The sequence below is a fragment of the Alligator mississippiensis genome, chromosome 1, assembly GCF_030867095.1.
Source record: "Alligator mississippiensis isolate rAllMis1 chromosome 1, rAllMis1, whole genome shotgun sequence".
Taxonomy (NCBI): Eukaryota; Metazoa; Chordata; order Crocodylia; family Alligatoridae; genus Alligator; species Alligator mississippiensis.
The window spans coordinates 118,772,703-118,793,958 of record NC_081824.1 but is presented as its reverse complement, the minus strand read 5'-3'; the positions used below and the strand labels follow the sequence as shown (position 1 = coordinate 118,793,958).

The window sequence follows — 21,256 nt, the reverse complement described above, 5'->3', positions numbered from 1 at the left end:
ATAGAAAGTGAAACTTGATATGACAGGAGTTATAAAGATTTTCTATATTAACTTTTAAAATGTATATACATCTGAAATGATTTTGCACCATATGCTCATGCATGTTATACAAGCACTGAAGATGCCAATCAAATGCTCACATTTATACAGCTGTACGCAATTAGCACATACTTCAGGGTTTTTTTATCACTTGTACTACTTAAGACGTGTTATATGAAAACCCCACTTTCCTCCTAGCACTGTTACTTTCTCTCCAGCATGATGCTGAACGTTGTAATGTACCAGTGTTCCAGTTAAGCACTGAAGTGGGCATTTATGCTGATGGAGATGATTTCTTATTGATTCAATGTAAAACCAAAGCACTTTTAGTTATTAATAGGGACCTGCTTAAGTCTTAGTGAGACAACGGATGTTTCATGGCCCACTCACGACGTGCAGAGCTGATTTCACAGGCATTTTGTGCTACCCCCATCCTTAGCCAATGATTGGTAGAGAAGCCCTGGTGGCCCAATCCCTCACTGCTGACTGGTGGAGGGAATTTTCACTCAGTCTGTCACTACTGTTTGTTTGCCCCACCCATTGCTGCTGATTGGCAGAGGGTGCCTTCACTTAGTCTGTTATTACCACTTCTTTTTTGGTTGATTTCATGGGAAATCACGACCAATGCCAAATTTCCTGGGCAATTGCAGTGATTGTGGACAACGTCATTTTTTTTTTGTGGTTTCTGCAAAATCCATGACACTGTGATTTAGGTAGGTCCCTAGTTATTAACATTCTGGTGATGCTTTTAATAAGGGTTAATATCACAGTCCTAAAGAAAATACTGGTTTGAGAAATTCCAGTTTATCTGAATACATTTTTCTGAGAAGATGGATGTACAGGCAGTCCTCAGACTTACAATACAATTGGTTCCTGAAAACCACATCTTAAGTCGAAACGTTGTAACTCAGAATTGATTTTTCCCATAGGAAACAATGTTATAATTGAGAGATTGGTTCCTGAACCAAGGCCTGATACCCTATTTTCACCAAAAATGCCCCAGAATTTTGTACTCAATCAATTATAGATGAGTAATATAGCTACATTGATATATTTATATTGTAAATAGCAATCATATTGATGTAGAAGGACTTCTTTGAGGTGGCTTTGCTGGATGTTTTGAAGGGCTCTTGGTTGGACTTTTTGAAGGGTTCTTGACTGGAGTCTTCTCAGGAGTCTTGGCTGCAGGTTTTTCTGGAGTCTTGTCTGCTTTCTTAAAGAAAGCGTCCAAGGAAGTTTGGACAGATGTCCTCCAGGGAGATGAGTGGCGCAGTGAACTGGTTCGCTGGTGTGGCTTGGCATCAGATCAAGTGTTGTAAAGGTGAAATCGATGTCAGAAAGTTGAAACAGGGTGTCAATTTATAAACGTCATAAGTGGAAACGTTGTAACTCGAAACATTGTAAGTCGAGGACTGCCTGTACTTTATTAAGGCTAAAGAAACAGCTGTAGTGAGACAGTTTTCTGATTGGAGCAGTTTTCCCTCTGGAGAGCATAGGTTTCTGTGAAATGTTTCCATTGCACCCAATCACTTGGTTTCATCCAGACACTGTGTGAGAAATGGTTCCTGTTTCATTTGATTTCATCATTTGACTTGCTGTATTTACAACATATAAAGGCAAAGTATTTTAACCAGAATATAATATGATACTAAAGTTTGAAGTGATGACTTTGGAATGAAACTTTTTGACTCTCTTAATGTTTTGAAATATTCCATTATCAAGAAATACAGGGACTACAAATTTGCTTTCCTATTCCAGATTAAACCATTTTTAAGCCTCAATTTCCCACAGGAGGAAAACTTTGTTTTCCAATCAGTTTTTCTCTTAATGCTGTCTCCTACAAAGTGCAGTCATGGCTGTGGTCTGCCCAAGTGCCTCATCTAAAGTTGACCTGGCACACATTGTTCTTTAGTAGTTGCAACAACAGTATTTTAGGAAAGCAGAATATAGACAGTGGGGAATCACATTTGTGTGTGTGAAAATCTGATTATCCTTCTGCAAGAGAAAGATGGGTACGGGTATGATTGCTTCAATAGGAATGAAGGCTTTTGGTTTTTGGCAGTATGATGGCAGCTAGGATATAACTGGATGTGATGGGTTGCTATACTGATATGCATTTTGTCCTAACCTGAAGATGGGAGTCACTAGTAGACTATTGGATATGGTGATGGTCTCAATTTATAGCTTTCTAGGCTGGATGAGATATACTGCTGTCACGTCCTACAGTGAAATCTGAATTCTAATGTTTGTGGTTCCAACATAGCATCTGAACATTTTCCTTCAAAATCTAATTTTAGGTTGTAGACAGTCTGGTTAATCTGAGTTATATTTACTCAGTCTGTCCTCTTGTAGGAAAATTGTCTCAGAGATTTCAACTGCAGCCAGTTGAACTTGACCAAATTGCCTGCATCAGGGGAACTTGGGCTATATCTGGAAGAAATAGTGTTAGATCCCCTTTTCCTGAGTGTAGACCACTGAACTTATATGGAGGGCTTCAGAACACAGCCTGACTGTGGATTCTTGTTGTTCACAACCGCAGAAGGCTAGATGGAAATTTGAATAGTGTTTGATCCCTTTTAAGTAAGCATTTGTTCAGCTTCTGCTCCAAAGCCATGATTCAGACAGTCTTTCCGATTACTTATCAGTCTACTCTCTTGATCTATTAAGACTAAAGAAACGGCTGTAGTGAGACAATCCAAGTCAAGGTATCTTGAACCTCTGATTCCTTAGTCCATATAAATCAGGGTGGGGGACCGACTCAGCTTGTGGCATTGATCACTGGTCAGTGATATGATGATTAATAAAGATTGGATGGCCTCACTGATATTTAATCACAAGTCTATCCCCAATCCTCCATGCTAAGGAAGTGTTAATTTGTCCTCAGATGCCAGCTGGTCTGGGATGGCTTCAGATTCCTTGTATTTTTTATTTATGTTCAAAACCTACCACAACTATAGTGTTGGAAACTTATGTCCCAAGTGCTCTCTCATGAGTGAGGTTCTTTGCTGTTCTCTCTCTATGTTAGAGAGGTAAATCCTGTTTCACCTTTACATATGTAACCCCTTTCTGGAAGTGTGTGGTATGCCTCCTCCAAGTACTGAATATTACCGTATCGAGTACTTTTCATCAAGTTGGGAGTTGCACTGGGAGTTCTTTTGCCAAGTGCCTGGTGCATCCAGTCAGTGTGTGACTCTTTATTGCCACAGGTACATGAGGGGCTGTCCCATGAGAAATCAGTGATGACTATGATCAGGCCTGGACACAGACATGGGTGAACTGGGTGGCTGCCCATGGCTCAGACAGAAAGCGGGCCTGAAAATGAAAAAAAAAAAATACAATTACATTATCTCTGGCAAAGGGGAGGCCTGATACTAAAGGTTTGCCTACAGCTGCCAGGAGTCTATGTATTGCACTGATGATGATGATACCTACTGGGAAGGAGTGTTGTGAAGCTCAGTATATAGGGGACAACAAAATAAATAAGCAAGTTCCAGCAAAGGAATAGAATTTCTAAAATAACAGCACTGTAAATGGGGGAGCTTTATTGTTCACAGGACCCTATAGGATATGGAGAAGGAAGGAGCTAACGTTAGTTATCTATTAATAAATGTTAAGGCAGTTCCTCATCTCCCAAATGTTCTCAGATCTTTCAAATTTCCCATGGGGATGGTGCAGCTGGGCTGCACATTCAGAGATGGAATGTTTCAGGGCTGTGGAGTTGGCTAGCTTAAACAAAAGTAATTTTATTCTGAAATGATTGTGTGAGGCTGAATCTGTTGGACTTCCCAGTTTCCCTCATCTGGAATTCTTGTGGGATCTTAGCTAGCTGTTAGCAGCTCCCTCTAGGTTAGATCTCTTTCTCAGTGAAAGTTGTAATACAAGAGTCTCAGGGTAGAACAAACTTCCTTTGAGGTGATAGAAATAGCAGAGGGTCTCTAAGGGCTAGGAACAGATGTTGTATTCTCCCTGGACAAGTTGTGCCTGTGTTTGTCCTAGAACAGAAATATCCCAGGACTGGAGTGTATACACATCACCTTTCTAATCAGGGTTTGGTGAGGGGCTGAATACACTGCTGCTTTACTGCCATTGATTCAATGATGCAATCCTGGGAGAACATTGTACTTTGCAGTGTCCTTGGATAAACTGTTAGTGCTTCTTATCCTGTGAACCTTTCTGGGTTTATCACAGGACAATGGTCATGGAGATCTGAACAGTTGCATATTGTTCCAGGGTAGAATGATTTATCCCAGGACAAATGTGACCTGTGTTTGTAGCCTAAATTATACCAGCACTCTCCCTCATACTTCCATCAGGCTGTTTCCTCCTTCCTGGCATTCATTGGTCCACTAGACTGCTCATGCAGAAGCCATCCTTACTAGCTGCTGTGAGGTTCATTTCTTCTCTTCCTACTACACCTGCTTTCAAGTATCCTAGGAATGGATCAGAGTACTCTGCCAATCCTCTTAGCTGGAGTCCTTTGATATGAGCTATCTGGGTGCTCAGACTGGAGCTCCAGGAGCTAGGTAACCCAGGAAGGTTTATGTGTACTTGTATTATACAAAGTTAGGCAGTGAATACTGTAGATCGCAAATCTATTGCAAATTGTTACTCTTTGCTCCCTTGCAATAATGCCTTGTTTTCTTCTTATTGTTACAGGGGTAAAGATCAGCAGCTTGCTTGGCAAAAAGGGAAACCTGGAGAAACTGCAGAGTTTCTGGGAAGTAGGATTTTTCTTAGGGGCCAGTATGCTGGCCAATGACCACTTAAGAGTGATTCAGGCTTCAGAAAAGCTTTTTAAGCTAAAGACACCAGCATGGTAAGGCAAATATGCAAGATCTGATGGTTTTTAACACTCCTGTATGTTAATAAGTTTTTTAATTTAGCTTCTTTAGATTTAATACAATGCTATGTGTAACAATGATTCCAGCCTGTAGGTAAATTTTCATACTGAGTGCTATTAATTATCTAAAAAAAAATGTAACAATTATTTTGTGATCTGTTTTTGCCCTGTGAAAATGCTGCACATGAATTGGAAAGAAAAGAATATATCCTTTTAAAAACCGTGCCTTTGAGTGCAAAATCAGGTCAGCATATAATTTGTGTTTTGTTTTCCTTCACATACCCAAAACCACTTGGTGTGAGCATGCCAACAGCACTCCTAAACCATAAGCCACACCGGATCTCTTCAGAGCCAGTTAAAAATGGATGGTTCAGAAAATTTAAATCTATTGCCAGTAGGGAGGAATACATGTAGATTGAATCAAGGAATTTTAAAATGTTGAGACAGCTGCAAGGACTAACAATGATCCCACTTCTCAGGAGAGATCTTTCTCAACAACAGTTCTCTCTCTGCCCCCAAATCTTCTAATAATTTTAGAATCTTCAGGGTTTCAGAACAGGTTTGTATTCAAATGTACCTCAGGAGACATCCCTTCTATGGCTACAGATGCATTCAGTTAAGCTGCATCTTGCCCCCACACATGTACAAGTGGGCAGCGAGGGAGTAAGGTTTGCCTCCCTCTTCTCCACATCCTTGGTCAGGGGCCAGGTGTGATATATCCCTTTTAGTTCTATGATTGACTGATAAGAGCTAGCACATGGTTGGTTTTAAAGGTGTGATGAGGGAGTAAGGTCACCTGAAATTCACTTGCTTTATATAGCAACTTCTTTTTTTGTTTGTTTTGTCCCAAAGAAATGAAGGGAGGAATCGGAAAACACCTGGGTTCTAATTGCAAAACTCTGTAGCTGCTTCTGCATGGTAAATTTACTGTGTCAGGTAGTGGCATGTTCAGATATGCCTTGCCTGTGCTGCCCAGACTGCTTCCTGAACCAGAAGCAGTGTAGATGTGTACGTTTTGGTATCGGGGTTGGGCTAGCATATCTGGAGCAGGGACATTTGTACTGCTTCTGGTTTATGAGGGAGCCTGTGGGTGCATCTACACATGCAAATAAGGTGAAGTGATAAACTCCAGAGCACTTGGAGGTGGATTACATTGTTCCTGGGTGCAGTATCTATACGTGTGTCCAGGACAGCAGCACTTTGAGCCATGGCAGAGCAGGCCCAGGCTAGGAGCAGACTCGGGTTGTGGGGCGGGGATCAGCCCTGGGCTCTGGGTGGAGGTGTCAGGCAGTGGAGGGGCTGGCCAGATCATGAGAGCATTGAATGTGCAAAGCTGTGGTCTCGTGCCCAGCCCTGCTGCCTGGGCTGCCCGGGCACAATTTATGCCTGCTGTAACCGTATTCACAAGCATTTGATTGCAGTTCATTACTCCACCATAAGATAGTAGTGTCCACAACAGTACTATCTTACGGCAGAGTTCATTAATTTACTGTGCCCTAATATTAGTGGACATGTAGATGGTGACACTTTACTGCAGACCTAATTAGTCAACTGCACTAAAGCATATGTGTAGATGCACCCTGTATGGAGCAGCTCAGTATGTTTGCGGGCTGTGCTGCCTGGCACCGTAGATTTACTACGTAACTATGCCCTGTGTCTCTACACAAATGTAGATTTTTAGAGTAGCACAACTCCTCTAAAAGGGATAGAAACCCACAGGAATAGAATATGGCAATTGCTAGGCATGCTTGGTAGCTGTCTCTGAAGAGATATAGGGAGGTTTTAATGTGGGCAAGACATCGGTTAGGTCATATGTTACCCTCAGAGAGCAATGCTAATTGAAGTGGAATTAACGGAAAGGTCATAAATATAGGAGTGATAGACAGTCCCTAGCTGCAGACAGGACTGCAGCTAATCTGCACAAGACTAACAGAGGCATCTGCTATAAAGGTTGAGTCCCATTTCCTGAATCATTTTGGCTTCAGGCTACAGACTTCTGTGTCACTGGTAGCAGAGGACCAGTCAGCTGTTAGCCAAGGGCCAGAATGCTGCTCACTGTGGAGACCCCATAGCATTTGTTCAAAGGATTCTGAAGGTTTTGGGAAAAGAAGACTGAGATGCTAGCATTCTTCTAAAGCTCTGAAGAGTCTAGATCAGTGCTTCTCTACCAGGGTGCCACAGCACACTGAGGTGCCTTGAAATCCTTTCAGTGGTGCTGCAAACACGATTCACAAGATAAGCCCAGAGATTTCAAATAGGAATTCATAAGGTTAAAAACATTCTGACTTGTGTTCCTTCTGAGTTCTTTGCAACAGAATAATTGCTCTATTATTTTTTGGTGGTCAAAAAACAAGTGAAAAGTAAGAGCTTGCATTTTGTGAGGGGTGCCTCAAGTCTAATAATGGGTGCATCGAGCTGAATGAGGGATGCCTTGAGTCTAAAAAGTTTAAAAACCACTGGTCTAGATGACCTGTGCACACATGCACGTACACATGCACAATTTGTTATGGTCACATTTTTAAGACTGAAAATTATCTCTGAAAGAAGATTTGAGGGGAATGTCTTCATGTGCATGTATGAAAGTACAGAAATGTAAATGCTGTGGTTGAACCTTATTGCCACATATGTAACAATATCAAAGTGCAAATTTCTGTATGGGGAATGCTAGTCACTTGACTGTCTGAGAAATTTGGCTTAAAATGTACATTATTCAAAGTACAGGGCCTGTTTGTGTTGCCGTATGTGTATCATTATCCCAAATTTAGCAGCTTTTTTAAAAGAGCAGTTGCATTCATACAAATGACTGAACTGTGGTGACTCCTTGTGGATATACTGTAAGGGGCTCATTCCATTCGGCTCTACATGTTTGATGACTTTTGTGTTTAAAAAACAGCTTTGAGGCTAGTGTTAGAAAGGAATCTAGTATGTACAGGTGGCTTGTAGACAGGCAACTCGGTAATTAATTAGTAATTGCACACTTAAAGTATATTTTCATCTTTTTCAATTCATGGTATAAAAACAATATCATAGAGCTTAGTAAATTTGCATTAGGAAGTAATGCACCAAAGAGAGACAGGCATAGGATTTAGTGACAAGAGTAGCACAGCTGTTGTCTTTTTTACAAAGGGTTGTTGAAATGATCGCTACCGGAGTTATTGTCTGTTTATAGTGTAGCTAATTCTAGATGAATCCAGAAGCCTCGTATTTTAAACATCTATGTTAAACAATTCATCTGTGCAGATGTAGCATAGAGGACAAAATAACACAGAATGTTAAAACCATGGACTTTCACCCAATGTTAAATTTGAGGTTAGTCACAAATTTAAAAAGTTTTGATGTGTGATCAGTTTAGTCTCTAGGCGGGGGATTTACCTACATCGAAAAATGATCTCAGTTCGGGATAACTGTTGGGATGTGCCTGGTATAGTGTGGCCTGTGACTCAAGTATATTTTAGATTAGTAATGTAGTTGCCACATATCTGTTTCAAACACAAGGAATTGTAATTGTTACAAGCTATTGTGATGCTGTGTGCTTAGACTGTGATTAAAAATAGTTTGTTTTTTGTTTTGTTTTGTTGTGTTGTGTTTTCCCAAACTGTATTAAATTTGTTGTCTGCATATGCTTGGCTTAATTTTAGGTACCTCAAGTCTATTGTAGAGACTATTTTGATATATCAGCATTTTAAGAAACTGAATCCAGAACAACATGTAGCCAAACAGGAACTTGTGGACTTCTGGATGGACTTCCTTGTTGAAGCCACAAAGACTGATGTGTCTATAGTTAGATTTCCAGTAAGTGTGTGCTTTTTCATATTTTTTATTAACTGTCTCATTTAACTTGTAATTGTGTTCGTTTCCTTTTCATCACAGAGCGTGGTTAATATAACTATTGCTTGCTCATAGCTTGCCAAGAAATTAACTACCTTCCCAGAAGAAATGTATTTGGTTTGCATGTTGTAGTGGTTTTAGTTGATTGCTTTTGGTTACAATGGAGTTGCTTGGTCTGTTTTATAAAAAAACAGCAACAGAAAAGCCTAGTTAGAATTTTGTCATTTAGGATGTGCTGCTGCTAGGTATGCTCTTACAGAAACCCTTCTATCCATGCCAGATGATAACAGAGTGATTAAGTTATGCTTTGAGGAAAGGCGTGTTCTTTCTCTCATGTCAGACGCTAGCAATTCATTAATAGGCTTGGCATACGTGACTCGGAATCCTTTGCAGTTAATGAAGTTCATTTATTCTCTGTCACAGATCATAAGGGAGCCTTAGTAGCTGAAAACATACTACTTCTGGTATTAGACAATAAATCTCAACCATACTGGATAATTTGTATTCAAATGTTTCCTTGAAAAAAATAGTGCAAGAACCCTGCTAGTTTTTATTTTGCTAAATTGTTTTCTATATAATGAATATAGTTATACTAGGGTAGAGGTTGCTGGAAAAATATAGTAAACAGATTCTTGTTATAACCCTTCTTATTTGTATCCTCAGTATTGAGGAGAAATTGGATCTTGGCTACTTTGACGTAACTTTTGGCAAAGGCTGTTATTTATTTTCATAATAACTACTGTTGCCACCCAAATACTTGAAGTCCAAATTGGTTGCTTTGTACAGCTCAGTAGGCTGCCAGGTATTGGACCTGGTGTGTAGTTGGCACAGTATACCCCAGGGAAGATTGCACTTTGTCATGCTCAACAGCAAGTGCTCCAGGCGAACCTCTGCAGGGAATGTTGTTCCAGTTTTCTTAATGCAAGAAAAAAGCTGTGAAATGAGGATGGAAGTTCTGGACAGAGTTAAGGCTGGGAAATATGGAAAATCTTATGGGCCTCAAAAGGGATGCCCAGGGAAAACCACTTTCCTCTTTTATTTTTTACTTGTCATTATAATGAAACACTTAAAACCAGTTCTGTTTTCCAGACCGGCCGGATCTAGTTTGCATTTTCATTCAAGTCAAAAACATATCCGGTCAATAACACTCTGTAATGTACTGAATCCATATAGGTGAATGTATGGTTCATGTGACTATTCTAGAACCATCCAGTCAGAGATGTGGATGCATTTCCATCCCAACCACAGTGCAGGCACACACAGTCAAATTATATATTGCTTGGAAAAAGGGAAATAAGAATATAAGAAAGATGGGAAATCTTGAACAGGCATTTTCTTGTCCAATTAATTGTTGTAGTTGTTTTACAAATAAAATGACATTTATAAATAATAAACAGACGATAGAACTAATTGTTTTCACTGCATCTGTGTAATCACTTGTAGCTCAGCTTGTCAATAGGGCTACTTACAGACATTAAACCCTTCCCCCCTAAAACGGCGCTTTACTTCAAACTCAGTGTGTTCCTGCACTGAGTCCAGTGCCTGCCCAGAAGAGGCATTGTGTTAGCTGGACCTGGCTCACCCAACATCTATATAGATAGGGCCTCTTAGTGGGGCTTTTTTGGTGCTTTTATCTAATAACTGATTGAATCAGCTGTTAGATAAAAGCACCAAAAAGTCCCACTGGAGCACCAGATCTATACAGATGCTGCAGAGCTGGGTCGAACTAATGTGTTCTGCTTCCGGTAAAGCACTTTTTTTTCTGTAAGCAGCTGTGGTTCTGAACCTAGGAATTTCAGCACCAATAAACAGTCACTAGCTCACATTTGAAGTATATGTACTGTAATCCCTGTCTAGCCACTAGAGGGAGAAATAACGTTCTTTACAGTTGTGACATACAGAAGGCACAGTTGCCAAAAATCTGCTGCATGAATTTCACTTCAAACTTAAGGTCCAACTCTGTAATGCACCAAGGGCCAGATTTTTTTAAACAGTATTTAGGTACCTTAAGAGAGGTGTGCTTAACAGGGTTTTGAAAATCCCAGTAGACTTCTGTCTTTATCTGAATACTTTAAAAAATCTGAAGTGCTCTCTGTCATCTTAGGAGTACTTCCAGCTCACAAGGAAGTATGCAGAAATTGATTCATTATGGATCTTTCTAAGAATTTCCATTTAAGTAATTTTGTTTCTTTAAGCGATTTAAGGGACTTTCTGAGGGTCTTTAAGGCCTAAACATAAGAGAATAATTTCATACCTCCTTTCCACCCCCCCATCCTTCCTATAATTCTGTCCCAGACTTTTTGAATGCTGAGTTAGTTGCAGGCTTTATCTCAGTAGGTCCAATTTGCTTTCACAGGGCTCTGCAATATCACTTTGTTGTATGCAAATAGTCCCTGCCTTCTGAAATGCAATCCATATTTATTTACTGAAGTAATTTGAAACATTCAAGGAAAAACATGGCAAGCAGTTGCAAATAAGTGCCCAACAAATGATAAATGCTGATCCTGAAGATTTCAGCGCTTATATTTTTTGGGGGGGAAAGGGTAAGCATTGTGCTCTGATGCCCCTTCTGTCTGAAATAGATGGATATTTGCAGCATTTCTGTAATATTTCAATAATTTTAACACATTTCAGCTAGTCTTTAGGGGACATCTTTGCAATGCAGATTTCATAGACATTAGGGCTGGAAGGGACCTTGGAAGATCATCGAGTCCAGCCCCCTGCCCAAAGGGCAGGAAGTCAGCTGGGGTCACAGGATCCCAGCAAGATAAGCATCCAATTTGCTCTTGAAGGTGTTCAATGTAGGCGCTTGAACCACCTCCGGTGGCAGGCTGTTCCAGACCTTGGGGGCTCAGACAGTAAAGAAATTCTTCCTTATGTCCAGCCTGAAACAGTCTTGTAGTAGTTTATGACCATTCGACCTAATCGTCATCCCTTGGGGCGCTCTGGTGAGCAAACGTTCCCCCAGATACTGGTGGTCACCCCTGATAAACTTATAGGTGGCCATCAGATCACCCCTGAGCCTGTGCTTTTCCAGGCTGAAGAGCCCCATGGCTCTCAGCCTGTCATCATAGGGTCTGCTTCCCTGACCTCTGATCATGCGCATGGCTCTTCTCTAGACTCTCTCAAGCTTCTCCACATCCTTTTTGAATTGTGGAGCCCAAAACTGGACGCAGTACTCCAGCTGTGGCCTCACCAAGGCCGAGTACAAGGGGAGAATGACATCCCGGGATTTGCTTGAGAAGCATCTATGGATGCAAGCCCGCGTTTTGGTCGCTTTACTAGCCGCAGCATTGCACTGCAGGCTCATGTTCATCTTGTGGTCAATGATGACCCCCAAGTCTCTTTCTTCCATAGTGCTAGCCAGTGTAGCACTGCCGAGCCTATAAGGATGCTGCAGGTTTTTCTTCCCAAGGTGGAGAACCTTGCATTTATCGGCGTTGAACACCATCAGATCCTCGTCTGCCCACTTGCTGAGCTTGTCCATGTCAGCCTGGATCATCCGCCTGTCTTCTGGTGTGGATGCTTTGCCCCAAAGTTTGGTGTCATCGGCGAACTTGGCCAGTCTGCTTCTGACTCCAGTATCCACATCATTAATGACGATGTTGAACAGTATGGGTCCAAGGACAGAGCCTTGGGGGACCCCACTGGTCACAGGACACCATGATGAGTGACTTCCATCAATTACTACCCTCTGGGTCCGACCCTGGAGCCAGTTTTCCAGCCAGTGGATCGTGGTGGACCCAAGGCGACAATTGGCCAGTTTCACCAAGAGGTGATCATGGGATACCAGATCAAAGGCTTTTTTGAAGTCAAGATATATGACATCAATCTCTTCTCCCTTGTCCAGGTGATAGGTCACCTGGTCGTAGAAGGAAATGAGATTGGTCAAGCAAGACCTACCCGCAACAAACCCGTGCTGGCTATCCCTTAAGATGTTGGCGTTGGCCTGTCCATTAAGGATGGCCTCTGTAATAAACTTTTCTAAGATCTTCCCCGGGATAGAAGTCAGGCTGATGGGCCTATAGTTAGCCGGATCCACTTTCCTCCCTTTCTTGAAGATAGGCACCACATTGGCCTTCTTCCAGTCTTCGGGCACTACACCAGAGCGCCAAGAGTTTTCAAAGATCCGTGTTAGAGGCTGGGCTTTGATGCTCGCCAGCTCCTTAAGTACCCTGGGGTGTAGATTGTCAGGGCTGGCTGACTTGAAGGTGTCCAGATCACAAGAGGCACCTATACACGTCAGTGACGCTGCTTCCATGCACTGTAATTACAGTGTGTTGGAGCAGATTCGATTATTAGAGTCTGCTGGAACTCAGTGATCATTACCGTGCTCCAGCAGATTCCAGCATCTCGTGTATTAGCATTCCTGTGCTGAAAAATGGCACCCGCTCCCGAAGCACATGTATAAATGCCCAAGAAGAGTATAAATAAAATAGAATTCTAGTTATCTCCAATACTTACAAGCATCTGTAAAATGAAAAACAAAGCCCTATATGGGGGTTAATGCAGACTTAAAGGTTGTCAAAATCTTTTGAAATTCAGTTTTAAAATAAAAATCAATAATATCAGTTTCTACATACATATTCTACAGTTTCTACTGGACTGATATTCTCCTTTTAATGGCCCTGAAGTAAAACAGGAAGGTACTTTGGCTAGTCATCACTTTAGCATAAATGGCAGGTTAGACCCAATCTTGCTGAATTGGATCCCATCTCTTTTGGGTTATTCTTCCAGATCTTGCTGCCCTTTCTTCTGAAATTTTTTCAATAAGCACTTACTGTCAGCCTGAGCCTCTTGCAGGGCTGTTTCTGGTTCTGTATTTTGTGTATCATTCTGCATACCAAATGTCACTGCTACACCTCATGGTAGTCTACTTTAAAAACAGTTCAGGCTAGCTCCAAAGTAAAGTTGTTTCCCCCATCTCATCTGAAGCATCTGATGAAGTAGGCTATTGCCTACAAAAGATTATGCCTCATTGAACCAAGGTGCCATCCTGCTCTGCCTTCTGCTTGGCTTCAGATTAACATGGCTAACTATCCCTGTGTCTCTTTTGAGCTGCCCAACTGCTCGTTTCCTGAACTCTAACAAAAACATAACCTGCCATTCTCACTCAAGAGTAAACATCCCAGCGTACTTTCAGCTGAATCAAAAGCTTAAAGGATATTCTTAGCCCGGCAGTAGACACAGAAGGCATTGGAACCTTGAAAAATCAGGACTTATATCTACACAGGAGAAAAACAGATAAAAAAGAAGCAATGACCTACAACTGGCATTTCAGGCCAGCAAGCTAGTCTGATTGTTCTACCAGAAGTTTTACCTTTTTTCCCCTGGTGCTTAGTCATATAGTAGACTTTTAGAAATGATTTTAAGTGAGTGCATACTTTTTTAATTCCATGAATCTTTTAATGAGTTTTATTTCCTTCTACCCTAAGGTTTTAATATTGGAACCAACAAAAGTCTATCAGCCTTCATATCTCTCCATCAACAGTGAGGCTGAAGAGAAGACCATATCAATCTGGCATGTGCTTCCTGAGGACAAGGTAAATTATTACACTTGCCTTTTAGGATGAGAAGTGTAAGTACTCGCACACAAAATGGTGTCTGCCTTATAAATAACATTCTAAGCAGTCACTTCTAACTGTTGATTACACAGATGGAAAACCTATTTATAGTATGTAAAACATGTTTTATTTGTATGCATTGTTGGACTTTGCTTAATTTGAAGACTGTCCTTTATGGTTTGGATGTCAGTGAGGACATTCCAGGCTTGTCTCCAGCAGCTGCTCTTGAGAACGCTGCAGATCCAGGTCTCAAGAACAAGTACTGGGGACAAGGTCAGAGCCCAGCCACACTGGCAGACTTCTGGGTGTAGACTATACCTGTAAGTACAGGTGGGTGGAGGCTGGGTAGGGCATGTCCAAGACCCTCATTGCTGGGGTGCATCATCACCATGGTGTTTGCGTGCCAGAAGTGCTTCCAGCTTGCACTTACTCATTGGTTAGGTTTGCAATCTTGATGGAGACTGTAAATATTAAGGGAGAGTGAGTAAAAGTCCATGTCTTGAAATAGTAGTGAAGGAAGTCAGGAGCTAAAAGAGAAGGTGGTCAGGAGGACAGTGAGAGAAGTGTAGGAGCATGTCTACATCACATCAGCCGTAGGGTGTCTGAGCCAGAATGGCCCCAATTGCACCTGCCCATCCACTCCTGTTCCCACACTTGAAACCCAGAACTACACTGGCGAAGATGGCCCATGGTCATCACCAACAACCACTCTCAAGCACACTAGAGATAAAGGTCCAGCGAGGAGCCACAAAGGGATGCCCCAGAGTGACTTCTTAACTACAAAGAATCAGAGCTGATGACATCTCTGATGACATTTCTTTGGTTGCAGAGTAGGCCAGTGAAGAATTGTTTTCTGGAACCAATCTAACTTGTGTTTTTGTGCACTTTATAATAGAAATAATTCTAGTATGCTTCTTTTCCCTCTTATTTAATATATTTTACTTTTCCCCTTTCAAGAACTTTGTGAAGAACGTCTGGGGGACTAGTGTTTAGGCATTTGCTTATTGGATCGTGGGGAAAATTAATCCAAGAAATGGCAAAAATAGTTCATTCTGAAGATAATTTCCTGAGTTGTATCAAGACTGTTGAATTGCTGTTTGTTCAACTTTGATTGGCATTGTTCAAGATAGACTCCATTTTCCAGTATACATAACTTTGTACTTTCTTTCAGGAAAAGACCAAAATATACTTGCTATGCAATTTGTAAATTGCAGAAGCAATTGAAATCAGAAGCATATGATGGTGCTTCTGAGTACCATAAAATACCTTAGTACTATAAACTACCTGCTCTGGGAGAGTGCTATAACTTATTTCCTATTTGGAAATATCTTGGTATCCCTGAGCATGTGATTATTAGTAATATACTCTCAAACAATCTGTTCTGCTCTCTTAGGTGGCTTATCTTGCATTTAGTAAGGAACATTGAACTGGAAAGGACTTCCTGGGTTGCTTAGTCCAGTTCTTCGTTATCACAGACAATCGCATCACATCATCTAATCTCTCTCATGAACTGAGCTCTGTACGCAAACTAGTTGAATGAGGGTTGAGATGATGCTCCAACATGGAGTGGCTTCAGTTACTTGTCTGTCCTGTAAGATGTCGTGTTAGCATACCCAAACAACCTTACATATGTTCTGTAGGGACATAATCTGAAGTTGTGTTTAAGGTTTTGTGTTTGTGCTTTCAGTTATTTTAACAGATTTTTAAAGACCATTTTTCCCTGCATGGCAAGTTTTGAAGATTGTGATTTCATTATCTGGGACAAAGACAACAGAGTTCTACTAAACTTCTTAAAGAAGCCTGGTGTTATATTAATATTACTTGATGGATGGATTTACTTGTAAATCCTTAGAAAATGTGTTATGTAAGAATACACACACTGTGTGTTAAGGCATATACGCTTTGTTTTTCCATGTAGAACAAAAGGAGTGAATTTCTGCTTTAAATACAAAGCAGAACCCAGTTTTAAATCTGCAGTAGATGACTCCGTAATGAGAAAAGGGCTCATGATCTGGTCCATTATAAATAGCTCGTCCTCCTCCCTTTTCACAGATGTTAGTACACTCCGCTACTTACACAAATTTTTAGTTAAACTTAAGATAAAACTTGAAATGGGAAATACTTATAAAAGAGACATGATATTCTTCACTACCTTTTCTGCCATATGCAGCTTGCAATTGCTTTGCAGTTTCCTAAATATAGCAATCTTTTCCCATATGTTTTAGAGCAGTTCTGCAGTCCTGTTTGTCATTATGAAACAAAGTAGCCAAGCTGCCTCTGTTTCACGTTGGCTTCCAAATCCATTTTGCAGTTTTTTTCCCCACTAACCGAAGAGCAGATGCTAGAGTTGGACAGTGCTTCTGGTATGTTTACTCCAGTGTGTTTAAAACTTGGCAGGATTACAAGGAACACAGCTTGTCGTGAACATGATCTGGTAAATGAAAAAGGCTGTTTGAATCTGAGAGAGTCATCTTCTGTAAACTGTAATGCTGTAGCACGTGCTACTTAAGGTTCTCTTGTTTCTTAACTACTTTATTGTATCTAGAGCAGGGGTCAGAAGCCTTCAGGCTGAACTGACCCATGTCAGGTCAGAGGTGGGCTGGTGCATGTCAGACAGGTGCTAGGATACAGCTGCCAGCACTGCTCTGCCCAGCAGCTGCACAGGAAAAACACCTAGCGCCATCACTTTTCCCCACAGCAGCATGAGGAAAGCAAATGCTGCCAAAGCTCCCCCATCTCTGCAGAGAAATGCCAAGGACATTATACACATCCTGCAGGAAAGGGATGGGAAAGTGGCGGTGCCAGGTGCCATCCCTGTGTATCCGTGAAAATAATGGTGGCAGTGGCTAGGTCCTAGCACCTACCTACCACACACCTGCCCATTTCTGACCCAAACTGGATCTATCTGGCTACTAAAGCCCCATGTCCACATGTTGGATCAAATGTCTTAGCAGACTGGATCCAGCCTGTGGGCTGTAGGGTTGCTGAACCTTGGTCTAGAGTGATTCTTTCTGAGTATTCAAGGGTAAAATTAGGGATTGGCCATGTGCTAGGAACTAGAAGGCACTCAGGAGAGTGTTCCCAAACATGGAGAATGAGGAGGCGGCTGAATTTGCTGTAAGAAGAGAGTAATGAAAATTTTCAAGGATATTTTTCACTATTGCAGAGGACTAGTGAAACTGGAAATTCGGTCAACTCGTGTATGGGGCATAATTTCAAGCAGCAAAGCATAGCTGAATGAGTATTCCAGCAAAATAGATCTTGAGAAGTAGGAAAGTCATTTTGCCTGGATGCTCGATTTAGGAGAAAAGCATAGCATGACTGGCACTATATCAGATACTGTTCATTTATTTGAGAATCCCTGTTCTTGCTAATTGTTCAGATTTAATACTGCCCTCTTAAGGTTTGCCAGACTGTTAATGATGCCAAGGTATTTATGCCTTTCCAGTTTGGATATTAAGATTTAGCTCTTAAAGTAGGGCTGACAGAAAACGTACTTTGTAACGTACTTAAATTGGCAAAATCCACATATAAAGGAAAATTTGTGAACATTTATACAGAGAGAGTACCTAAAAATATCAGTCAAGCCAGGTTCCCTTGTGTTGAGGATTATACAAACATAATAAATAATAATCCCTCTGGTCTGGTTTCCCCCAATACTCTCTTAACCTGAAAGCATTCCTGCAACACGCACAGCACAGTTTCATAGTTCCTTGGCTGCAGTGACAGGTTACTTTAAATTTAGTTTGATTTTTATTTTTAAATTTTGGTGTACTGCTTTATATTAACATATCCCCTGTAATAAAACTTGACCAAAAGGGAAAGAATTATGGATTCAGAAAGGAAGGGAAAATTGTTCTGGCAATCCTTGTGGAAAATTGTACTGTCGACTTACAGCCTTCCATTCATTGCACAAAATGTGACAGTTCATCTAATATGTCTCTTCTTATTGCCTTAATTATTTCTTTTGTTAATGTGTTTCATAATCTATTAAATTCCATGTCTCTTTCATCCTTTGGAGTTAATTTACTTATGATAGTGGTTAGCACAGAAGCCTCTTTCTAAATCCTATCTCTTATCAAGAAATATTCTCTGGCTTTATTGTTCTGATTACAGAAATTCTCTCCAGAGTAGTGATTTTATTAAGCAAAGATTCTACAGGGATATTACGATATTAAGCTATGATGTCTTAAAGAATAATCATTACCAAGTAAAATGCTCATGTAGGGAATTTTACTTAACTCCACCAGTCTTTTGACTTAAAAGCTGGGAGATATGCATGTTAGCTGTTCATGGTAAGAGGAATCTTTTATTATTTGTTTCTTTACACATTTTTTCTGTATGTTGCAGAAAAGCATTCATGAGTGGAACTTCAGTGCTGCATCTATCAGGGGAGTAAGGTAGGTTACCTCCTATTGCATGTACCTAGAGAGAGTGATTGATCAGTGTTGTTCTGGGAGAGCACCATGCTGCTTCAGACAGAATGATCTCTCTGCAGTGTCTTACTGTGATTCTAGGGAGTGAATACACATAATACTTGGAACAGTTTAAAAGTTGTTTAAACTTGAGACAGACAGACATACAAGCCTGTTTGAAGTGGTTTAAAAATGCACTTGGAATGTATCCTGACGTCGTTCAGTGTTATGTGCGGACACCATGACATAGGTCTGGGCCGTCCTCCAGGCATCCCACACTACATTGCTCTTCATGCTTTCCCCCTCCCAAACCCCCACTGCAACTGGTTATTCTTGTACTTTTCCTTTTGTTGACACTTTTATCAATGAGATGTGCAGTAAAAGCTATATTTCCAATAGCCAATTTTGTCCTCACTCCCTACTTGATTACTGCCCCACATCATTTCCCCTTTCCACACACCATCCTCCAGGAATCGAAGAGCACAGGTCCAAGTACTAACCCCCTCATCCAAGACAGGTGAGTACACTACAAACTTTGGTCAACTGCTGACTATTGAAGTTTACTGAACTCATGTTTAGTGGGGAGAGAAAAGCAGAAAAGTGGAAATGTCTCTAGCCACAGGTCACCCAACCCTTGTGTTCCTCCAGGCATGGGTAGAAGCACTTCTTCCCCTGCTCATTCAGTTGAGGTACGTTGAACTAGGTGTTCACTCCTACCCACATCATTTTACACAATTGTGAGCCAGTTCCCAATCAGCAACATTTGGAAGCTGTTCACTTGTTATGTTTCAGCATTCTGTCCCACAGCAATTGTGGATATGTTCCCAAACAATGACACTGGACTGATTCAATGGTTACGTGTGTCTGCATCCTAGAATAGTCATGTGCAGAGGTTATTATGCCAGAATTTAATATAGATGCATGTGTGCATATGTATGTATGTATTTATATATGTATGTATATTTCTTGACTAAAGAAGTGCCATACCTTGCATTTGGGAAAGTTTATAATTGGGATTAAAATAACTCATTTAAATTTACATTCTTGCTGCTCATTACTTGTATTGTAGAAGTGCTAAGGAGCCTCAAGTATAGATCACATAGGCACTGACTTTGTTTTTTGCTGGTGGGTAGTTGCAGGCATAACCCCCCCCCCCCCCCCCCCCCCCCGGCATTTTACTTTAACTTGGCACATCAGTGCGCCAAGCCCCACACATGCCCAGAAGGGGCAACACATTCCTTCTACCTGGCTCTGCAGCATCTGTAAAGATTGGGAGCTTTTAGAAGCTTTTTTTTTCCGTATGTCTGCAAGTTTGGCTCATGGGTGCTGAGCACCCGCTGATTTTTTTCAGTGGGTGCTTGGGCCCCAGAACATCCACAGAGTTAGCGTCTATGGGCTCATATTACCCTATGTACTTTATAAACACAAAAAAGATTAATATTGCCTCTACTACAACTGGAGTATAAGCCAAGAGATGGCAGAGGGATACAGACAAGGAGAACAGAACAAAATGACACGAGCAGTGTGGTTCAGCACAATCTGTGGTAGTCTCAACAGGCGGCTTAATTTTCTCAAGTGTTTTTGTAGGCATGGCAGCAAAGGAGAGTTGAAAAGATTTGAAGGAGGATTGTAAGGTAGTTTTATGGATGTTTATAGGGAGCCCTTCCCAAGTGAGAGAGAGAACATGGAGCAAACCACAAAAGTAACAATTTGAAAATGTAATAACTATGATGGCTCATATACTTGGTTGTTTGGAGTTGAGTAGTCAATGTAGTGATAGTGAATGAGACATGACAGACAACTATTTGTCTTCCTTCAACCAGGAGAAAAGGGAGATAATGGAAAAATATAAGCAGGGGAGTAACATGGGTAAGGTAATGAGCTAAGCTGATGGCAATGAGGAACTGCTACAGAAGTATTTTGAGAGGATCAGAATGGGACATGATTGTATTTGTCAAGGCCAATGGAAAGAATCTTGAAGTAAGTAAAATGCAAGGTGGAGAAGTTTTAGCTGGGTAAGTGGAGAGGAGAGAGGGGTAACTTAGATGTTTATGTGGAAAGAACCAAGAAGATTTAGACACAGCCTGACTATGAACATTTAGAGAGGGCTGAGTTGAAAACGATGCCCAAGTTTAAAAACGGAGGTTTTTTTGAGGTATCCCATGTGCAGCATTCAAAAACTACTGTTTTACACTGGCAAATTTAGGCTGTTGAGTTTTATACTGTCTTCTGTTGGGTTTTTTTAAGAATTAACTGTGCTTTGATGCTTTTTCCCCAGATATTTTGTTAGTGATGTATATAACTAAAAATCACATCTCTACATGTAAAACAAAATACCATGCAACGATACTGCTTTAAAAATAAAGCCCCTAATTTTTCCCTTGCGCTAAAATTGACTTTATACAACTGTGGAGCATTGTTTCACCATGGCTGTGGCCTTCCCTTTGCCTTCCTTGCCACTCTTCCTTCACTGGGGGATGTAGGATGACAGAAGACTGACACAGGAAGCAGCCCTACCATTTCCTTTGACTTTGTTTCAGCAAGGAGTTCCCCTCAGCAGAAGGGGATTT

General features: G+C 41.0%; 1 protein-coding gene across 3 annotated transcripts in view; it reads left to right on the top strand.

Moving 5' to 3' along the window:
* Positions 1 to 21,256, top strand: part of MAP3K5 (mitogen-activated protein kinase kinase kinase 5) — a 152,696-nt gene that overhangs the window by 86,723 nt on the left and 44,717 nt on the right. For all 3 annotated transcript variants that reach the window (XR_002087740.2, XM_019479636.2, XM_006267397.3), the window contains 4 exons: positions 4,696 to 4,855; positions 8,518 to 8,671; positions 14,143 to 14,250; positions 18,622 to 18,671. Coding sequence is in view for 2 of the 3 variants with exons in the window: in XM_019479636.2 (XP_019335181.1) it covers positions 4,696 to 4,855; positions 8,518 to 8,671; positions 14,143 to 14,250; positions 18,622 to 18,671 (472 nt within the window). In the remaining variant the exon portion in view is untranslated. The remainder of the gene's footprint in view (positions 1 to 4,695; positions 4,856 to 8,517; positions 8,672 to 14,142; positions 14,251 to 18,621; positions 18,672 to 21,256) is intronic.